Source organism: Mirounga leonina, unplaced genomic scaffold, assembly GCF_011800145.1.
Source record: "Mirounga leonina isolate KUSES-001 unplaced genomic scaffold, KU_Mleo_1.0 Mir_91, whole genome shotgun sequence".
NCBI classification, from domain to species: Eukaryota; Metazoa; Chordata; class Mammalia; order Carnivora; family Phocidae; genus Mirounga; species Mirounga leonina.
The window spans coordinates 7,584,694-7,603,717 of NW_023270839.1; the positions used below are offsets into that span (position 1 = coordinate 7,584,694).

Below are 19,024 nucleotides of genomic sequence, written 5' to 3' on the forward strand. Positions count from 1 at the left end.
TCTACCCACGTCACCACGGAGCATCGTCCTCACTGGAGGCCAGAGGGGAAGATCCCTGGGAAGAGGAGGGTCCCTGTCCTGGTGCCCAGTCCCGCGTTAGAGGCGTTCGGTCACCTGCTCGCCACCCTCAAGGCGCCTCCCACAGCGGCCGCCAGGGGGCGGCAGCCGCTCGCTCAGTGGGCGCCTATAAATGAGCTTCCCCAAAAGGCTCCACTCCCCACCGCCGTCCCCTCCCGCTGCTGTCGTGCCTCGGTCCCTGACCTGCTCCCTGGGCCCAGCCCGCGGACTCCCTGGACCCTTCTGCCGGCCTTAAGCGCTCCCCAGTCGGCCGGCTGTGGTGCCCCGCACCGGCTCCCCGAATGCCGCCTCCTTGCGGCCGGGGTTCACAGCAGCCCCAGAGGCCGCTCCGGGAGCGGGAGCGGGAGCCGCAGCCGGGCCTCTCCGCAGCCGGCTCCTAATTCCCCGCCTCACCGCGCGCTCGCCCTTCGCCCCGCGGCGTGGGGGCGTGCGGGGCCGCTCGGCGCTCCCGGCTGCACCCTCCCCGCCAGCCCTTCGGGGACGGCCTGGCGCCGGGGCCTGGACGTCCTCCCGCCCGAGTGCCCTGCCGGGCGCAGCGGGCCCGGCCCGGGAGGGGCGCCGCATCTGTATGCGCCCGGCGGCCCGGCAGCGCCGCCCCCGCCCCCGCCGCGCGGGCCCGGGCTGGCCGGGGAGGGTCGGAGGCTGGGCTCTCTCCCGCGCGCCGCGGAGCCGCCTCGCTCCTCCGCAGGCGGAGCCTCCTTCCCCCGCCCCCTCCGTCTCGCTCCCTTGTTCTCGCCGGGGCCGCTCAGACCTGCAGCGGAGCCGCGGCGCCCGCTCCGATCGGCTCGGGGCTGCGCCCCCGGGACCCGGCGACGGGGGCGGGCGGGGACGCTCCCCGCCGGCCTGGGCCCCTCGGCACTGCCAGGTAAGGGCGCCTGCCCCGGAGCCCGGGGTCGGGAACCCGCGGAGGGGCAGCAGGGGGCCCGCAGCCTGCGGGTGTCTTCAGAGCGGTGCGCTCCGCGGCTGGGAGCCCACTGCCGGCTCCCTTCTCCCGCGCTCTACCTCTTTCCCCTCTTCCCTCGCACCTCTTTTCCTCCTTGCCCCATTTTCCTCTCCCTCGGTTCCTCTTCACCCTGCCTTCTCTCTGCCTGTTTGCCTCCTCTGCCCCTTCCCTCTCCCTCTTGCCCTTTCTCCACCTCCCCTTCCTCTTTGCCTTTTCCTTTCCCGACCTTTCCTTTCTTGTCTTTCCCTTTGCCTTTTCCCGCTCTCCTTTCCTTCCCCCGTTTCTTCCCTCTCGCCTCCTCTTCCCTTCCCGCTATCCTGTTTCCCACTCCTCCAGCCCTTTCCTTCTCCTCCTCGTCCCGCCTCCCGCTCTGGTCCCCGGCTTCCCTCCAGCTTCCCTCTTCCCCCGGGAGGGAAAGGACTGGCAGGTGTGTGTCTGCTCTGGGGGAGGAGGGGTGGCAGCCACAGCTACCTGAGGGGGTCCCCCCCTCCCCGGCAGGAGGAGAGGGAGGAGACAGCAGTGGGAAGGGTCCTCTCTCCAGCTCCCTTCCCGAAGCCCCTCCTGGCTGCCCCCTCTCTCAGATTGAAGTTCCCGAGGCCTGCTCTGACCCCCGCAGCTGAGGGCTGCCCCCCGCCTGCTCATCACTCCCAGAAAGCCCCTCTGCCCCCCTCCTACCATTCCCAAGCCTGTTACCTATGACTCCTCTCTGCCTGTCAGACACCCAGGCTGCCTCCTTTGATCTCTTTCCTCGTGTCTCTTGCTGCCATTCTGTCTCAGTCTGCGCCGGACAGTGCCTGAGTCTGGGTCTCACCATCACTAACACTGAGTCTGTAGTCTCTGCTCTCCTCTCCCAGCCTCCTGGCCTTGCCCCCAGCTTTACACCCTCTTCTTTCGGCTCCGGCCCCCCCACTCTGCCTCCCGAGCCCAGTCCCCCTTCAAGGACTTCAGCTGGCAGTGTGGGCTGGGGGCAGGTTCTGGAGAGGTGGGGTTCCCTCTGGAGGAGGGACTTTCACAGGCTCTCAACCCTGTCTTAGGCTGCACGCCTTGTCATGGCTCAGCCTGACCCCAGACACCTTGACACCACACCTCCGTGAGTCCCAGCCCCTGGATTCTAAGCCCTTTCCCTGGTAGTCCCCAACTCCTCCAGCCCCCTGGCTGCATACCCAACCTGGGAGAAGAGGGGCCAGATCTGGGGTTCCAACCCTTCCCCGCATCCCCCCTCCTGTTTTCTTCCCCAGCTTCTCTACTCAGAGTTGACTGGCCCGAGATTTATCAGCTTGTAGGGCTGGAGGTGAATACAGGCAGAGCCTGGGTGGAGGGAAGGATCAGACTGTCTGCTCTGTCTCAGTCTGGGTTCTGGGCAGTGGGGTGTCTGGTTCCTTGGAGGTCTGATCTTCAGTATCTAACTTTAGTTGGGGGCCGGGGAGAGTTAAGGGTTTCCTTGACCCTGAACAGCTACCTGTCCTACAGGTGTGGATCCATGGGGTAGCCCCAACGCATCTGCCCTTCCGCCCCAGCCAGCTCATGCCTCAGTACCCGGGGACGGTGAACAGAGCCCTGGCTGGAGCCCAAACATGTGGGGCCTGGTGAGGCTCCTGCTGGCCTGGCTGGGTGGCTGGGGCTGCATGGGGCGCCTGGCAGCCCCCGCCCGGGCCTGGGCAGGATCCCGGGGGGGCCCAGGACCAGGGCTGCTGCGGAACCGAAGGAGCTGGGTGTGGAACCAGTTCTTTGTCATTGAGGAATATGCCGGTCCAGAGCCCGTCCTTATTGGTAAGGTAAGGATCAGCCCTTCCCAGGTCTGCCCTGACTCTCGAGGCCCTTAGGCCCTGCCCTGCAACTTCATCACTTCTTCAATGACCTTGGCCCCTCAAGACTCCCAACACTCCACCCCCTCATAGACTTAGACTCTTTAACCTTTCTGTCCCTATGCTTGGAACCTGCTGCTATTTTTCCCTGACCCCTACAGCTGCACTCGGATGTGGACAGGGGCGAGGGCCGCACCAAGTACCTGCTGACCGGGGAGGGGGCAGGCACTGTATTTGTGATTGATGAGGCCACAGGCAACATCCATGTCACCAAGAGCCTGGACCGGGAGGAGAAGGCCCAGTACGTGCTGCTTGCCCAAGCCGTGGACCGAGCCTCAAACCGGCCTCTGGAGCCCCCGTCAGAGTTTATCATCAAGGTGCAAGACATCAATGACAACCCGCCTATCTTTCCCCTCGGGCCCTACCACGCCACAGTGCCCGAGATGTCCAATGTCGGTGAGTACCCCACCTCTGACCACCCCAGAGCCCGTCTCCTGGAGCACCCTCACCTCTCCTTCCCGCATTGCTCTCGTGTCTGGGTCCCCCTCATCTGCTGTTCTTTCCCACCTGGCCCTGGCCCTGCTGAGTGGGGTGCCGGGATCCCCCACAGGGACATCAGTGATCCAGGTGACTGCCCACGATGCCGATGACCCCAGCTACGGGAACAGCGCCAAGCTGGTGTACACTGTGTTGGATGGACTGCCCTTCTTCTCTGTGGACCCCCAGACGGGTGAGGATAGAGCTCGGAGCCTGGCGGGGCAGCCCTGCGGGCAGGCAGCCCCTGACCCGTGTCTCTCGCTAGGAGTGGTGCGGACCGCCATCCCCAACATGGACCGGGAGACGCAGGAGGAGTTCTTGGTGGTGATTCAGGCCAAGGACATGGGCGGCCACATGGGGGGGCTGTCGGGCAGCACTACGGTGACGGTCACCCTCAGCGATGTCAACGACAACCCCCCCAAGTTCCCTCAGAGTAAGGGGCCACTGCTGCCACCGGGGCCATCCTTTGCCTGCCCCCACCCTCTACAGCTTCTGGGGAGGCCTCCCCTCCCCAGCCCTCCCCCAGCCAGACCCCAGGAGAAGGGAGTGCTGGGAGAGGGAGGAGGGCTAGGGACCTAAGATGTCTCCCCTCCATCCCCGCTCAAGGCCTGTACCAGTTCTCTGTGGTGGAGACGGCTGGGCCGGGCACCCTGGTAGGCCGGCTGCGAGCCCAGGACCCAGATCTGGGGGACAACGCCCTCATGGCGTACAGCATCCTGGACGGAGAGGGGTCCGAAGCCTTCAGCATCAGCACAGACTCCCAGGGTCGAGACGGGCTCCTCGCTGTCCGCAAGGTTAGCCTTCTGTCTGCGAACACTTGCACACTCACTCCTACCTGCCTCTTGCCCCACGAGGCTCACTCCTAACTGGTCTAACAGACTCGGGACCACTGGGTTGGAGCTTAGAGATCATGGTCATCTCGTCCTCTTTCAGATGAGGGACTGGGGCCCAGCAAGGGCGAGAGACGGGCTCAGAACTTTTCGTGTAGCCAGTCTATGATGGAGCTGGGGGCAGACCTAGGGTCACAGACTAAGTCATCTGCCTCACCCTGACCACTGCGGCCCCTGCCCGTCAGTGCCCACCTCTCGTCTCAGGTGGGCCGAGCACTGGATGCGTGGGGAGGGGACTTCTCACCCTCCGGGAGCTTGGGCCTGCCCTGGTTTCCACGTGCCCCAGTCACTCCACCTCTCCTCCCCATAGCCCCTGGACTTCGAGACCCGACGCTCCTATTCCTTCCGCGTGGAGGCCACCAACACCCTCATCGACCCAGCCTACCTGCGGCGAGGGCCCTTCAAGGACGTGGCCTCCGTGCGCGTGGCCGTGCAGGACGCCCCAGAGCCGCCTGCCTTCACCCAGGCTGCCTACCACCTGGCGGTGCCTGAGAACAAAGCTCCTGGGACGCTGGTGGGCCGAGTCTCAGCAGCAGACCTGGATTCCCCAGCCAGCCCAATCAGGTGAGCTGGGGTGTGGGCAGGGGAAGGGGAGGGCCTCAGGGAACGAGCCCAGTGGCAGGCTAGTCCCACCGAGGATGGGCCCCCCTCACCGAAAATCCCACTCACCTCCTGGCGGAGGTCTCCCTCTCTGCAGGGCTGAGGGCCAGGGAAGGCCTGGAGGTCGGGGCTAGCACCCTGCGCGCCCCCCAGCTCCACCCATCCCTCTGGGAGGATAGCAGTGGCGCCTCCCAGTGACGGTGCGGGCAGATGCAGGCTCATGTGATGAGTGGTGCGGAGGGCGGGCCACCCCTGTTGGTCAGTCCCTCAGCGCTGCACATTATACCCACTCGGTAACATTCAGTTCTCACAACAGCCCTGTGAAGTAGGCACGATCAGCCCCAGTTGTTTTAGAGGCCAGGCCCCGACAGGTTAAGTTCCTTGTCCAAGGTCACATAGTCAGGAAGCAGCAGAGCTGGGACTTGCATGCAGATTTGTCTGCCTTGAGAAGAGCCACTCTTCCCACCTTTCAGCAGCCCTGTCACAGGAATGAGGGAGGTGCTGGTGTCGTTCCCATTTTGTAGTTAAGTAAACAGAGGTTAAACGATTCCCCCAAGATCACACCGATGGTCTGAGGCAGAGCAAGCCTGGGGTCCCTGGGTCCCTGGAATAGAGCCCAGAAGTCAGAAAGACAGGCTGTTTACCCCCACTTCCACCTCTTTCTGTCTCACCCCCACCATGAAACCCAGTCCCCCTGAGTCTTAGGACAGCTATTTAATGTTGGTAACTTCCCCAAGCGACTTGTCTCTTTTTTTAAATTTATTTATTTTATTTTTTTTTAAGATTTTTATTATTTATTTATTTGATGGAGAGAGAGACAGCGAGAGAGGGAACACAAGCAGGGGGAGTGGGAGAGGGAGAAGCAGGCTTCCCGCCGAGCAGGGAGCCCAATGCGGGCCTCGATCCCAGGCAGCCGCTTAACGACTGAGCCACCCAAGCGCCCGCGACTTGTCTCTTAAGGGGACCCTAATGTGAATTATGGCTCTGGGTACCCGGGGCAGGCTCAGCCCAGCGAGCTTGGGCCCTCTGCCCAGAAGAACCAAGAGGCCCAGCAAGGCGAACAGAAGGGAGGGAGGGGTAGCAGCAAGCTCTGGCCCTGCCCCCAGATCAGCCCCCAGCTCCGCTCCATCTTCCCCAGATACTCCATCCTCCCCCACTCGGATCCAGAGCGCTGCTTCTCCATCGAGCCCGAAGATGGCACCATCCGCACAGTGGTGCCCCTGGACCGCGAGGCTCGCATCTGGCACAACCTCACAGTGCTGGCCACAGAGCTTGGTGAGGAGCCCTAGGCCCCCAGGAGAGGGAGAAGGCGAGCAGCCACCTGGCAGAGGAGCTGTCCCTGAGCAGGGAGGGGGGAGGCGGTCACTGCCACCATGCCTCACCAGTGTACAGCGCTGGCTTCCCAGCCTGGATCACCACCACCAGGCAGGCCTCCTGGTCTCTGAGGCTGGGCTGGCCTGGGCACAGTGGATCTGCCTGCGCATTCTCCTGACTTTAAATTCGTTCCCATACCTGACTTTCCCCAACGGGGAAACAAACCTAATCTCAAATAGCTCCTAAGCCCTAGGAAGCCCCAGTCTGTACCCTGGCAGACCCTGCCCTGCTCACTGTCCGCTTCAGGCTGAAGCCAGGGGCCAGGGCAGGGTTGGGCCCCTCCTCTGGAGGCTGACTGGGGGGCTCCAGCAGCCCCTCCCAGGGACACCCTGCAGAGAGCCCTCAAGGTAGGGGAGAGGGGCCAGCCCCTGCCCCTGTTAGCCCCCAGTCACCAGCAGCATGCTTTGGCTGCCTCTGGGCGGCCCTGGTCCACGGAGGCGGGGAGACCTCCGTCCCCTCTGTGAACCTCCCCTTATCACTCCTGCTCACACCCCAGGGCCTCCTACATTTGCTGTCTGTGTCCCATCTGTGGGAACTGTCATTGTGTGCGTAGATGTTTGTACATGGCAGCGGAGAGCTCTATGTATGTGTACATGTGTGTATCCACGTGTGTGTACAATTCCATGTGTGTGACAATACATATACACACACATGGAGTGTGTGTGTGTGTAGTTGAGTGGGTAGAATATTTGTGCGAATGTATAAGTAGGTGTGTGTAAGGATAGGTACAGGTAGCTGTTTGTGTATGTCATTTTGTGTGTGTATGTGTATGTGAGTATTCGTGGCCAGAGAATTTATTACATACTGTGTACCAGGGACTGTTCTAAGTACTAAATGTGGATCAGTTAATGTAATCACCACCACAACTTTATGAGGGAGGTATGGTTATTTCCCCATTCGACAATAAGGGAACTCGGCCGAAGAGAAGTTAAGTAACTCCCCAAGGTCATGACGACGTGACGGGGCAGAGCCATGAGACCCCATAAGGCTGCGGAGTCGGAGCACTTATCCCTCCACCGTGTTGCCTCTCACGTGTAGCAGTTTATGTGTATGGGCTCATGTTTCTGGCCCCGTGGCTGTGTGTTACATGGTGTTGCACGTGTGCCTGTCCGTGTGAATGTCCCTGTGTGTATATAGTGTTTGCAGTTGCCTGTGTATACGTAGCCAGCCATCTGTGTCGTGGGTGTGCGTGTCTTTCCCTCCCTGCCTTCTCACCCTCCCACCAAATCCTGCTCTCCAGCAAACCCCAAGATCACCTAGCAGGCCCTGGGCCCATACTGCAGAGAAGGAATGGAGCCCCGAACCCTTGGCCAGGGAGCCCACTCAGCCTCCCTTGCCCAGGCTGGGACCTCGGCCCCTTCCCCGGGGCCAGCCAGCTCCCTCCCCACCTGGGAGAGGACTAAAGAATCTGGGAGGCTCAGCCAGCAGAGGTGAGCTCCGGGGTGGGCAGGGATACCTGTTTTCCATTCTTTCTTGGATGGCATTGGCAGTGAGGAGCAAGTCAGGGTAATGACAGGGAGCCACCTGATGAAGGGTTGCATGACGAAGGGGGCCTGTGTCTGGCTGTGGCACCCAGGCTGGCCTGGCTCCCCAAGGCCAACTCTAAGTGCTACTCGCTGCTATTCCGTGGCCTTCCGACCGCTGATGGGGTGTGTGTGCGTGTGTATGTCTGTCTGTCTATCTGTCTCTGTCTCGCTGGTGCTGTGTATGAAAATGCATCCTCTCGACCCTGGGTGGGGGGGTGACACTGAATACACTGTGTCTATCCAACACCCACTTCATGTACGTTGTATTTGCTTTAAATGCTGAGTGTACATTGAATATATGGTATGAATGTGTTTGTTTCATGACTATTGTCTGTGTGCAACCTGTATGCACCTTCCGTCTACCTTTCACTTATGGTGCATGTGTCGTGCATGTGGGTTATCCTGTATGCATATCGTGGGTGCCCCGCCCCTGTGGAGTGTGTGTTCCACACTGCACCTATCTTGGCTACCATGTGAATGTTGTCGTACGCTCTCGGTGTTCCATTTGTTTCACGTCACCGTTTGCTACTTGCACGTTGCATGCATATACCGCGTGTTGCATGTGTATGCTGTGCGCTACATGGAGCATCCGCGCCCACGCACCATGTGTGTTGTGTGTAAACTGTTGTGTGTGCGTGGGGCATGTATGTGTTCATGTTCTGTCTTCAGACAGCTCTGCACGGGCCTCCCGTGTGCAAGTGGCCATCCAGATCCTGGACGAGAATGACAACGCTCCCCAGCTGGCTGAGCCCTACGACACCTTCGTGTGTGATTCTGCAGCCCCCGGCCAGGTGAGCCAAGGAGGCAGAGGGCTCGGGACCTTAATCTTTTTTTTTTTTTTAATTAATTAATTTATTTATTTGAGAGAGAGAGAGAGAGAAACAGCATGAGAGGGGATAGGGTCAGAGGGAGAAGCAGGTTCCCCGCTGAGCTGGGAGCCTGATGTGGGACTCGATCCCGGGACTCCGGGATCATGACCTGAGCCGAAGGCAGTCGCCCAACCAACTGAGCCACCCAGGTGCCCAGGGCTCGGGACCTTAAGACCGCCAGCTGCTCACTCCATACAAGGCCTCTCTTCTTCCTTCCAGCTGATTCAGGTCATCCGGGCCCTGGACAGAGACGAGGTGGGCAACAGTAGCCGTGTCTCCCTTCAAGGTCCTCTGGGCCCCGATGCCAACTTCACTGTCCGAGACAACCGAGGTGGGTGGCCCCCCTGCTCTCCTCCTCCCATCCCACCTCCTAGCCCAGCCTCACCCCTGCCCACACATCTGGGCCCTCCACCCAACAGAAGGTAGATGTGGACGTGCACACATTTGCTCATTGCCAACCTTCCCCGTTGGAAGCTGTCTCCCTGGGCCGCACTGACCCTACAGGGACGGTGTCTCAGGAGGGGCCCCGACACCTTCCCTCTCCCACAGATGGCTCCGCCAGCCTGCTGCTGCCCTCTCGCCCTGCTCCGCCCCGCCAGGCCCCCTATCTGGTTCCCATAGCACTGTGGGACTGGGGGCAGCCAGCCCTGAGCAGCACTGCCACCGTGACAGTCAGCGTGTGCCGCTGCCGGCCCGATGGCTCCGTGGCTTCCTGCCGGCCCGAGGCTCAGCTCTCACCCGCTGGGCTCAGCACTGGGGCCCTGCTTGCCATCGTCACCTGTGTGGGCACCCTGCTCGGTGAGTCGGGCCACCTTGGCACGTAGATGTGGGGCCCGAGCCTGCAGGGGCTGGAGAGAGGGGCCAGGGCCCTGGACCTAGGGAACTCCACCCCGGGGCTTAAAGGATGCGCCCGTGCGCGGATTTTCCCACTCCCTCGTGTGTCCAAGAGAAGAGCTCCGGCCTCCGGCCCTGGCATTACCAGTCCGCAGTGACAGCAGCAGGCGGTAAAAACTGGTTATTGAAGCCTGACTCTGGACGGTGCGTGGTGCCCGGCGCATCACTTGTGCTATCTCGTGTCATCCTTTCAACAGCCCTAAGAGGGAAATTCGTTTTCCCGGTTTTCCACACCAGCCCTCTAAGGGTCAGAGGTTCAGAGAAGCGAAGCAACTTCCCAGTCACACGGCGAGTGCGGGGTGAAGTCAGGCCTCGAACGAGGCCTGCCAGGGCTTAAACCCGGGTCTCGCCTCCCCTCGGCCACACTGGCTCCTCCGTCTCCCAAGCCGCGTGCGGCCCCGGGACGGAAGCAGGCGGCGCGCTCCGGGGCGCCGCGCGCTCAGCGGCCTTGTGCGCCCCTCCCCCAGCGCTGGCTGTGCTCTTCGCGGCCCTGCGGCGGCAGAAGCACGAAGCGCTGATGGTGCTGGAGGAGGAGGACGTCCGCGAGAACATCATCACCTACGACGACGAGGGCGGCGGCGAAGAGGACACGGAGGCCTTCGACATCAGCGCCCTGCAGAACCCCGACGGGGCGGCCCCGCCCAACCCCGGGCCGCCGCCGCCGCCGCCCGCGCGCCGCGACGTCCTGCCCCGGGCCCGGGCGCCCCGCCAGCCCCGGCCCCCCGGCCCCGCCGACATGGCCCAGCTCCTGGCGCTGCGGCTCCGCGAGGCGGACGACGACCCCAGCGTGCCGCCCTACGACTCGGTGCAGGTGTACGGCTACGAGGGCCGCGGCTCCTCCTGCGGCTCCCTCAGCTCGCTGGGCTCCGGCAGCGAGGCGGGGGGCGCCCCGGGCCCCGCCGAGCCGCCGGACGACTGGGGGCCGCTCTTCCACACCCTGGCCGAGCTGTATGGGGCCAAGGAGCCCCCGGCCCCCTGAAAGCCGGCCCCAGCCCTGCCCGCCGCGGGGTGGGGGGGCAGCCCGCACAGGCCCTCTGAGTGAGCCCCCACCTCCCTGGGGTCCAGGCGGGCGGCAGCAGCCCCGGGGGAGAGCCCCCAGGCCTCCCCTTGTCCCTGTGTCCCTCTTCCCAGCTTCCCCAGGGCAACGTCCTTCTTACCTCCCTCCTCCCCAGTCGTCTGTATGTCTCCCTCCAGGGATCTCTGTCTCTTTCTGTAACACTCTCCTGTCTGGGTCTGGATTGTGTGGCTCGACTCTGAATCTCTCTGTTCCTTCACTGTGACTCCACTCTCTCCGTGACTGTTTTTGTCTGCCCGGTTCTAAATCTCTCACACACCCTCTCTCTGTCTCCCTTGCCCACACACATGCTCTGTGTCTGTCTCCTGCCCGCATCTGCCTGCATTCTCTCCGGGTCCCTGCGATTGGCTTTTCCGTTTTTTCTGTTGTCCATCCCAAAAGCAAGAGAAACTTCCAGCCACTGCTGCCCACCCTCCTGCGGGGGATGTTCGGCCCCAGGTCAGTGCTGCTAATTGGGGGGGGGGGGGCGAGCACTGGGATTGCCTGAAGCCCTCCTCCACTCGCAGACTAGAACCGCCCCCCCTCGGGTCTCCTGTCTTTACAGACCTGCCCGCATGGTTCCATCCATCACTCATGGCCTCATCCTGGCTCCACTGGCCTCCAGCAGAGAGAGGGTGCCAGCCCACCTCCCAGGGCCAGAGCTCCAGCCCCCCACATGGCCGCCTCCCTGGAGCTCTGCCCAGCTGTTGGCCTGCCCTGGGCATCCCAGCTCTGGGCATTGTCTTGTGTGTTTCCCAGGCCCCAGGGGGAGGGGAGGGGAAGGAAAGGAAAGGAAAGGGGGAGGCAGCTGGGGAAGGGGAAAAAGGGAGGAAGGGGAGGGGCCTCCATCTCTAATTTCATAATAAACAAACACTTTATTTTCTAAAGCTGGAGCCCTGTTTCCCGTTCTGCATGCAGGTTTCTATACAGAGCTTCCCTGTGCCGAAGGGTGGGAGCAGAGGCCTGACCCAACCCCGCTGGCTCCTTTCTTCTTTGGGGGGGGGGGGGGCAGTCCACTCAAGTCCCTCTAGCCCGAGGAGGGTTTGGGTTGTTTCCATTCAGGGAGTAAGTATCCCCACTGCCAACTCTCCTGTTCCTTGTTGGTCTCAAAATGTCTAAGGGAATTAAGGGGGATTGGCCAGAGGGGAGGGTGGCAAGGAGAAGTGGGGGTGAGAGCTCCTAAGAAGAGAGGGGGAGAGATAAAAGACTAAGAAGAGATGAAGAGGGTTTCAGACTAGGAAAAAAATGTGGCTGGGGGGCAGCAGAGGGAGCAAGCCAGTCTTTCTGGAGCCTGCGGTGCCAGGTGGGAGAGGGTGGGCCAGGGTGAGATGGCATAGTCCCATTGATTCTGGGCCCAGTGCTGCCACCTTTAATTCTCCCCAGTCCTGGTCTTACTCTCCAGGGAACATAAAGGAGGAGGGAGAGGGACCAGGGAGGCAGGCTCTCTAGGGGCCAAGGGGCTGAATCAAAGTCAACTGGGGTGGGAGCTGAACAGAGAGCCGTCATTTCTCAGGGTGCACTCCCTGAGCAGAGAAGGGAGGTCCTAACTCCAGGCAGGGCTCCTAGTGATAGGAGGTGATGGGTCAGGACAGATCCTCGTGACCCTCCCCTCCAAGTGTGGGGTGTTGGCCATCCGGGGGAGCTACTCCAATGGGAAGATGCCTTCTCACACCTTCCATGCCTGCTTGGTTAGGGCAACCAGGTGGCGGGAGAACAGGACCCTTGCCCCGGGCTGGACTTGTCCTTTACTCTGTGAAGGATGGACCCGGAGCCCTGACTGGCAGAAGGCCTGTGCAAGAGCAGGCTGGCTGTCCCCCAAAGGAGACGATTGGGAGCCAACACTGCAAGCGTGGTGTTAGAGGGACAGGGTTTTCCAGTTCAGGGCAGGATGGGCAAGCTCTCTGCCCCTCTGCTCTCACCCCAACATCTGCATCAAGCCTTCCGCCATAAGTGGAGACAAGGGAGGGACTGACCCATGGGCCACTCCTAGGTGGCAAGGTGTGCTCAGAAGTGGGATGCGGCCTTTACCTGCTCTCCCAGCCCTTCCAGGCCTCCCTTTCCGCTTCCTGAGGTCCGCCCTGACTCCAGTAAACTCGGAGGGAAACACAGGGCATAGGGAAACAGGCCTGTCAGCAAGACCCCTGGGGTTATCTCTGGTCTCAAATACCTCATCATCTCAAAGGACAGAACCTATCAAAGGGAGTGAAGAGGGACAGGATCGTGAAAGGAAAGGAGAAGGGAGAGAAGGGGCAAGGTGACAGGAGAAGGAGGGCTCCCTTCTTATTCTGCCCTGTATGTGGGTTCAGTCCTCCTTCCCCCGTTTATGGGGAGGGGAAGGGGGCAGAGCATCCCAGAGGAGTGAGCTGCAGGCAGTTTTTGAGCCTGGGACTGGGCTCAGGTAGCAACCCCAGGCTGCACGCACCCACACATGCATACCCACATTTTCTCATTCCTGGGGCTTTAGGATCAGGGATGTGAAGATGCAGAAGTGGGGAACAAATGAGCTCTGCCCCCACTTCCTCTCTGCTTTGGACCATTTTTGCAAAATAAGTGACAAGGCCTGGCTTTCTCTCCTAAGAGGGGCTGCTCTCCTTATCCAGGTGTTCACCCTTTCTCTTCCAGTCTCTTTCCTGTCTCTGTACACAGGAACTGCACGTGCATCACCTAGCACACTCACATGCACACATCTCTACTGGGTCACTCACACCAGGACACAGATCCACAAATATCTCTGCACTTGGGGATGCACCCTCTTATGCCTGAGTCCATCACGTACTTGAACCCTGGGCAAAAGCTTTCCTCCTGTGCTCCTCCAGGACTAGGCTGGCCCCGGGGGTCCCTGAGCTCTGCTTATCATTCCCAGAGCCCCGCACCTTCTCCCCAAAGGCTGAAGAGTGGACAGGGGGTGAAGGGTTGCTGCTGAGGCCACCCACCAGATTCCAGGACCCTGATTGGAATAATAGCCCTCCTGTAAGAGGCAGCTTTCTGCCACTCTCCCCCCCCACCACCCACTTTCCTCCCTCTGCCTCCACTGCTTTCCTTCCTGAGACTCCCTGCCTTTCCCGTCTCCTCCCTGATTATGCCCTGAAGGCCAGAGCCTGGGGGTCTCCTCTGTCTGTCCAGCTCCAGCCTGGAGGAAGTGCAGTATTGAGGCTTGGGGCTCAGAGCTGGGCTGCAGGCTGAGAGGAGGGGTGTCCAGGAGGGAGGAAAGGGGGCTGCGAATCTGGGGACTGGAAGCTCTGCAGGAGTGGGATGAGAGAAGGAAGGTTCAGCAACCTTCCTTCCGGTCAGTCCCGTCTCTCAGTTGACTGTGCTTTCCACTCACCCCCCTTCAGCTTTGCCTGGGGAGGGCAGGGCAGGGAAGGTGGCCCTCCTGGAACTTGGCTTACCAGGGAGCTGGAGGAGGGGCAGGAAGGGCGGGAGAGGATGTGCTAGCCCGACAGGACAGTTCCCGGTGGCACAGCCAACCTCCCTCTTCTCTTCATTCCCCAGAGGGAGTGACAGGAAGGAAAGGCTGGAAAGAAGGCAAAGGGAATTAAGCAGGAAGGGGAAAGAGGGAAAGAAGTCTGGCCACAGCAGTGACAGAGTTCCCAGTGGGCTGCGGCCATGGCTCCAGGTCCTGGCGGGGGAGTGGGGGTGGCTGCCCTCCAGGCCCTCGGGCTCCTTTGCCCACCAGGCAGGGGTTTGGCCCAGCTACTTCCTCCCCCACCTCACTCCCAGATGCCTGCAGGGCCTTGGGGAGAGAAGGAAGGCAAGGAAGAGGACCTGGGAGGACAGCTGGGCTGAAGGAGCAGAGCTCTGGAGCCAAAGGCCCGGGTCCCAGCCTCATCTCTGCCACTTACTTTGCGACCCCGGGCAAGTCACATAACCCTTTGAACCTGTTTCCTCTTCTGTAAAGTGAGGATAATTATTACCTCAGAGTTATCACGAGAAGGGCATTCAGAAGGAGTAGTGATTGTAGTCCTTAGAGTCCCTCGGGGGCAGGGGAGGGGGCCGAGGGGAGAGCAGCTGGGAGAAGCCCCTCACCACCACAGGGTCCACGCTGCCCTGTCCCCCCCCCCCCCCCCCCGCAGCCTGGGCACTCTGGGCCACTCGCCCCACCTTACTCCACTCCCCGCTACCCCCCTCACCAAGGTGACACAGTGACAAAGACTCTGAAGCTGAGATGAGCACAGGAATGGGAGGCAAAGAGAGCGGGGGATCGCGTGGGAAAAAGCAGCAAAGAGGGCGGTGAGAAAGAGGGTCTAGCACTTAGCCCCGTGTCTGGCATGCAGTAGGCATGCCCCGGAGGATTCGCTGCAGAGAACTTGGGGGTGGGAAGTTGGCTGGACCAATCCATCAGGCAGAGGAACATGTTGGACAGAGCCATCAATAGCACTGGGAGGCACAAAGGGATGGAGACGTGGAACAAACAGAGCTGGGGACCCCTGTGGGCTGGAGCCAGATGCCGTGAGGCTGCTCCCACCACCTCCCCCCTCCCCCGTGCCCATCCTCCCACCCCACTCCCTTGGCCTAGGCCCCCCCAAGTCCTGCCGCTTCTCACAGCATCTCAGTCCCCGCGGGCATCCTGGAGTCTCTGTGCAGGGTGACTGGCTCAGGCTGATCCCAGCGGGCCTCCTCCTCCTCCTCCTTCCCTGGCTCTGGAAGCTTCTGCAGTTCCGAGTACAGCGCACAGGCATCGTTGCGGGACACATACTCCCATCCGCTCTCCCGCACGTGGAAAAGGTCTACAGCACCCCCGGAGTAGGCATCGCGGTGGGTGGCGTGGGCCACGGCGCAGCGAGCCAGGGCGTAGGCTTCCTGGGGGCTCATGTCGTAGCGGTAGCCGCGGTCCAGCACGCCGTAGGCATAGGGAGATCCCGAGCCCACCGAGAAGATGTTCCCTTGCAGGCGGGTGCCGTCACTGTAGACGTAGAAGAGGGCAGGGCCGGAGCGGTCCCAGCCACACAGCGCGGTGGCCACGCACAGATCCAGCCCCCGGTAGCAGGACATCATGGCCGACAGGAGTTTGGCGGCACCGGCCACGCTGGGCAGCTGACCGTCCCTCAGCGCCCGCAGCCGCAGCTCCCGCCGCAGCACGCGGTACCAGGCGGCGCAGTCGGCCGACGTGCCGGAGGTGGTGCCCACGAGGTGCTGGTGCACGGGGATGATCTTGCGTGAGGCCGGACACTGCACATAGTTGCCGCAGGAGGACCGTGTGTCGGCGGCGGCGATCACTCCGTGCCGGAAGCGGAAGGCCAACGTGGTGGTGCCATGCGCCAGCCTGGGGCCGTGGATCCGCAGGAAGGTTTGAGGGTCCCAGCCTGGGGGCACGGCCCAGCCACCCGCCTGAGGCAGGTGAGGCGATGGTCCCTGGGTGCCGGGGGCCTGCCACTTGCACACATCCTGCAGAGCCATCCCTGGGGCTGAGTGATGGCTGGAAGGAACCCGGCAGGGCTTTGCGGGCTGGAGCCAGGTGGGGGAAGAGAGACGCTAAGGAGAAGCTGGGCTACAGCCAGAACCCGCACGGAGGGGCCCAGAAGGGCACGTGATCTATGGCTTCACTTCTGCCTACCCCCAAGTCAGGCTTTGGGACTGGCTCTGAGGAGCAGCCTCCTCCTCCTCCTCAGAGGATTGCTGAGGGGAGACAGGAGGAGGCCAGTGAAGTCGCCACTGCGGGGAAGACGCTGCTCGTGACACACCTGAGCGTCACCCAAGGAGTCTCCCGTCTATCAACCTCCAAGCACCTGGAGTGGGGCGGGGGCTGGGGTAACTTCAAAGGAAGGGAGGCATGAGTGGAAGGAGCACAGCAGACTCCCCTCTTGTTTCTCCTGTGGGGCGCATGGGGCATGCAAAGACAAATGAGGCTCTGTCCCAGCCCTGCAAGAGCTCCCAGCCTAGGAGGAGGTAAAGACAAGTCAGGGCTCTAATGCCATCAGAATGGAATCCTGTGAGGGGTTCCTGGCTGGCTCAGTTGGTAAAGCATGCGACCATTGACCTCAGGGCTATGAGTTCGAGTCCCATGTTGAGCATAGAGCTTGCTTTTTTTTTTTTTTAAAGATGTTATTTATTTATTTGACAGAGAGACACAGTGAGAGAGGGAACACAAGCAGGGGGAGTGGGAGAGGGAGAAGCAGGCTTCCCGCTGAGCAGGAAGCCCGACGCAGGGCTCGATCCCAAGACCCCGGGATCATGACCTGAGCCGAAGGCAGATGCTTAACAACTGAGCCACCCAGGCGCCCCTAGAGCTTACTTTAAAAAAAAAAATTAAGGGGCACCTGGGCAGCTCAGTCGGCTGAATGTCCAACTCTTGATTCTCCTCTGCTTTGGAGGTGCATATGAACTTCCATCTGCATGAAGACAGCATTCCTGACAGTTCTCTGGCAGTATAGCTTCTCTGTGGGAAAGTTCTGAGGGTGTAGCTGAAAGTATCTAATGGCCTTCCCTCTTCCGGTCCCCCTTCTGCCCAGTAGTTCACAAGAGCAAGAGAGTTGTTTGTAGTTCCAAGACAAGAGAAACAACTGACCTTGTCCCCATAAGGCTGAGTCTAAATCTTAGACCAGCTAGGGGTGGGCAAGGGATGGGATTAGTAGACCCTGACGGCTGGCCCTGCAGAAAGACAAAGTAGATTGGGGCAGAGTGACCAGCTGCAACTACTCTGGCACCATCTGGAGTATATTTTACTAAACACTGCAGCTCAAAGGAGTGCTGTGGAAATGGGTTTAGTAAAAGAAACAGACCCACACACAAGGGAAAGAGCCTGGACCCCCCAGACACCATGATGGCGGGGCCATAGAGTCAGTACTAAGGGCAAGTGCAAATATGTCATGGGAAGACTGGAGAAACCAGGAGGTCACACTAAAGTCCAACCAGTCTTTCTCCCTTCTTTTGCACAGGACCACATGGGACTCTTACTGGAGAGATAAGTATGTCTCCTGTTTTTAAAGATTAAGCCTTAGCTGCTGTATATATGGATGGATTGTCACCTCCTAAGGTCAAGCCATTCTCAAGTCAGATCTGGACAGTTGAATGGCCTTCTAACTGGCCACCCTCCCGTCTCCCCTCTAATCTTGTCCTCTACACTGACATGTTTTCCTAAGGTATCACTCAAGTCCTGTGTCTTCTCTACTAAGAAACCTTGAAGGGCTGCAAGATCAACCCAAACCACCTTCTCCTCCCCAGGCTGGCATTTAAGACCCACTATGGTCCCGTCCTGATCCATCTACCACAACCTCTTTTCACATTATTCCTAACACATCTCATACCTCCCCTTCATCTATTTTTTTCATCTATTTTTTAAAGATTTTATTTTTTATTTTTTTAAACATTATTTATTTATTTGAGAGAGAGAGAGAGTGAGCACGAGTGGGGGGTAGGGCTGCCTGGGAGAGAGAGAAGCAGACTCCCCGCTGAGCAGGGAGCCCGACTCAGGGCTCCATCCCAGGACCCAGGATCATGACCCAAGCTGAAGGCAACCGACTGAGCCACCCAGGTGCCTAAGATTTTATTTTTAAATAATCTCTACACCCAATGTGGGGTTCGAACTTACAGCCCCAAGATCAAGAACCACACTCTACCAGCCAGGCGCCCCTCTCCTTCATCTATTTGAATCCTATCCTTCAAAGCCTGGCTTGAGTACCATCTATTCTGAAAATCCTTCCCAGGTGTGGTCTGAGAGAGGAGAGGCTGTTGGTTTGAGGAGCAATGGGACCCAAGTGGTATTTGGGAAATGAATCCACACTTCCTTAGCAAGGCCTTCCTGGTCTCCCCACCTCACCCCAAGCTATGTTGATCTCCTTTCTCACCTCTCAACTACAACATTTATCATTTTTTTCTCCCCCAAGCCCACTTTATTGAGATAAAATTGACACATGACATTGTGTAAGTTTAAGGTGTACAGTGTGATGATTTGATACATGCATATATTGCAAAATGTTTACCACAATAAGGTTAGTTAGCACTTCTTTCACGTTACATAATTCACCATTTTTGTGGTGGTGGTGGTAGAACATTTAAAATCTACTCTCTTGGGGCGCCTGGGTGGCTCAGATGGTTGAGCGTCTGCCTTCGGCTCAGGTCACGATCCCAGGGTCCTGGGATCGAGTCCCACATCAGGCTCCCTGCTCAGCCGGGAGTCTGTTTCTCCCTCTGCCCCTCCCCCTGCTTGTGTTCCTGCTCTCGCTGTCTCTGTCTCTGTCAAATAAATAAATAAAATCTTTAAAAAAATAAATAAATAAAATCTACTCTCTTAGCAACTTTCAAATACACAGTACGGTTTAGCATCATTAACTATAATCACAATGCTGTACATTAGATTCCCAGAATTTATTCTTCTTATAACTAGAAATATGTATGTACCATTTGACCACCATTTCCCCATTTCCCCTACTCCACAACCCGTGGTAACTACCAATCCACTCTCTGTTTCTATGGAGTTTGGCTTTGTTAGATTCCACATATAAGTGAGATCATACA

General features: G+C 59.8%; 2 protein-coding genes across 2 annotated transcripts; one reads left to right on the top strand and one right to left on the bottom strand.

The window, feature by feature from the left end:
* Nucleotides 1-817: 817 nt before the first annotated feature.
* Nucleotides 818-11,347, top strand: CDH24 (cadherin 24). The gene is made up of 13 exons (XM_034994172.1): nt 818-943; nt 2,492-2,796; nt 2,988-3,282; nt 3,437-3,556; nt 3,629-3,796; nt 3,970-4,157; nt 4,564-4,817; nt 5,992-6,128; nt 8,423-8,544; nt 8,842-8,953; nt 9,172-9,420; nt 9,984-11,029; nt 11,136-11,347. Exons 2-12 carry the CDS (start codon nt 2,596-2,598, stop codon nt 10,493-10,495), a joined length of 2,358 nt encoding a protein of 785 aa, XP_034850063.1. The 5' UTR covers nt 818-943; nt 2,492-2,595; the 3' UTR covers nt 10,496-11,029; nt 11,136-11,347.
* Nucleotides 11,348-15,109: 3,762 nt separating this feature from the next.
* On the bottom strand, nt 15,110-15,967 carry PSMB11 (proteasome subunit beta 11). Its single transcript, XM_034994569.1, has one exon. The coding sequence runs from the start codon at nt 15,965-15,967 to the stop codon at nt 15,110-15,112; it is 858 nt and encodes a 285-aa protein (XP_034850460.1).
* Between the last annotated feature and the right edge of the window lie 3,057 nt (nt 15,968-19,024).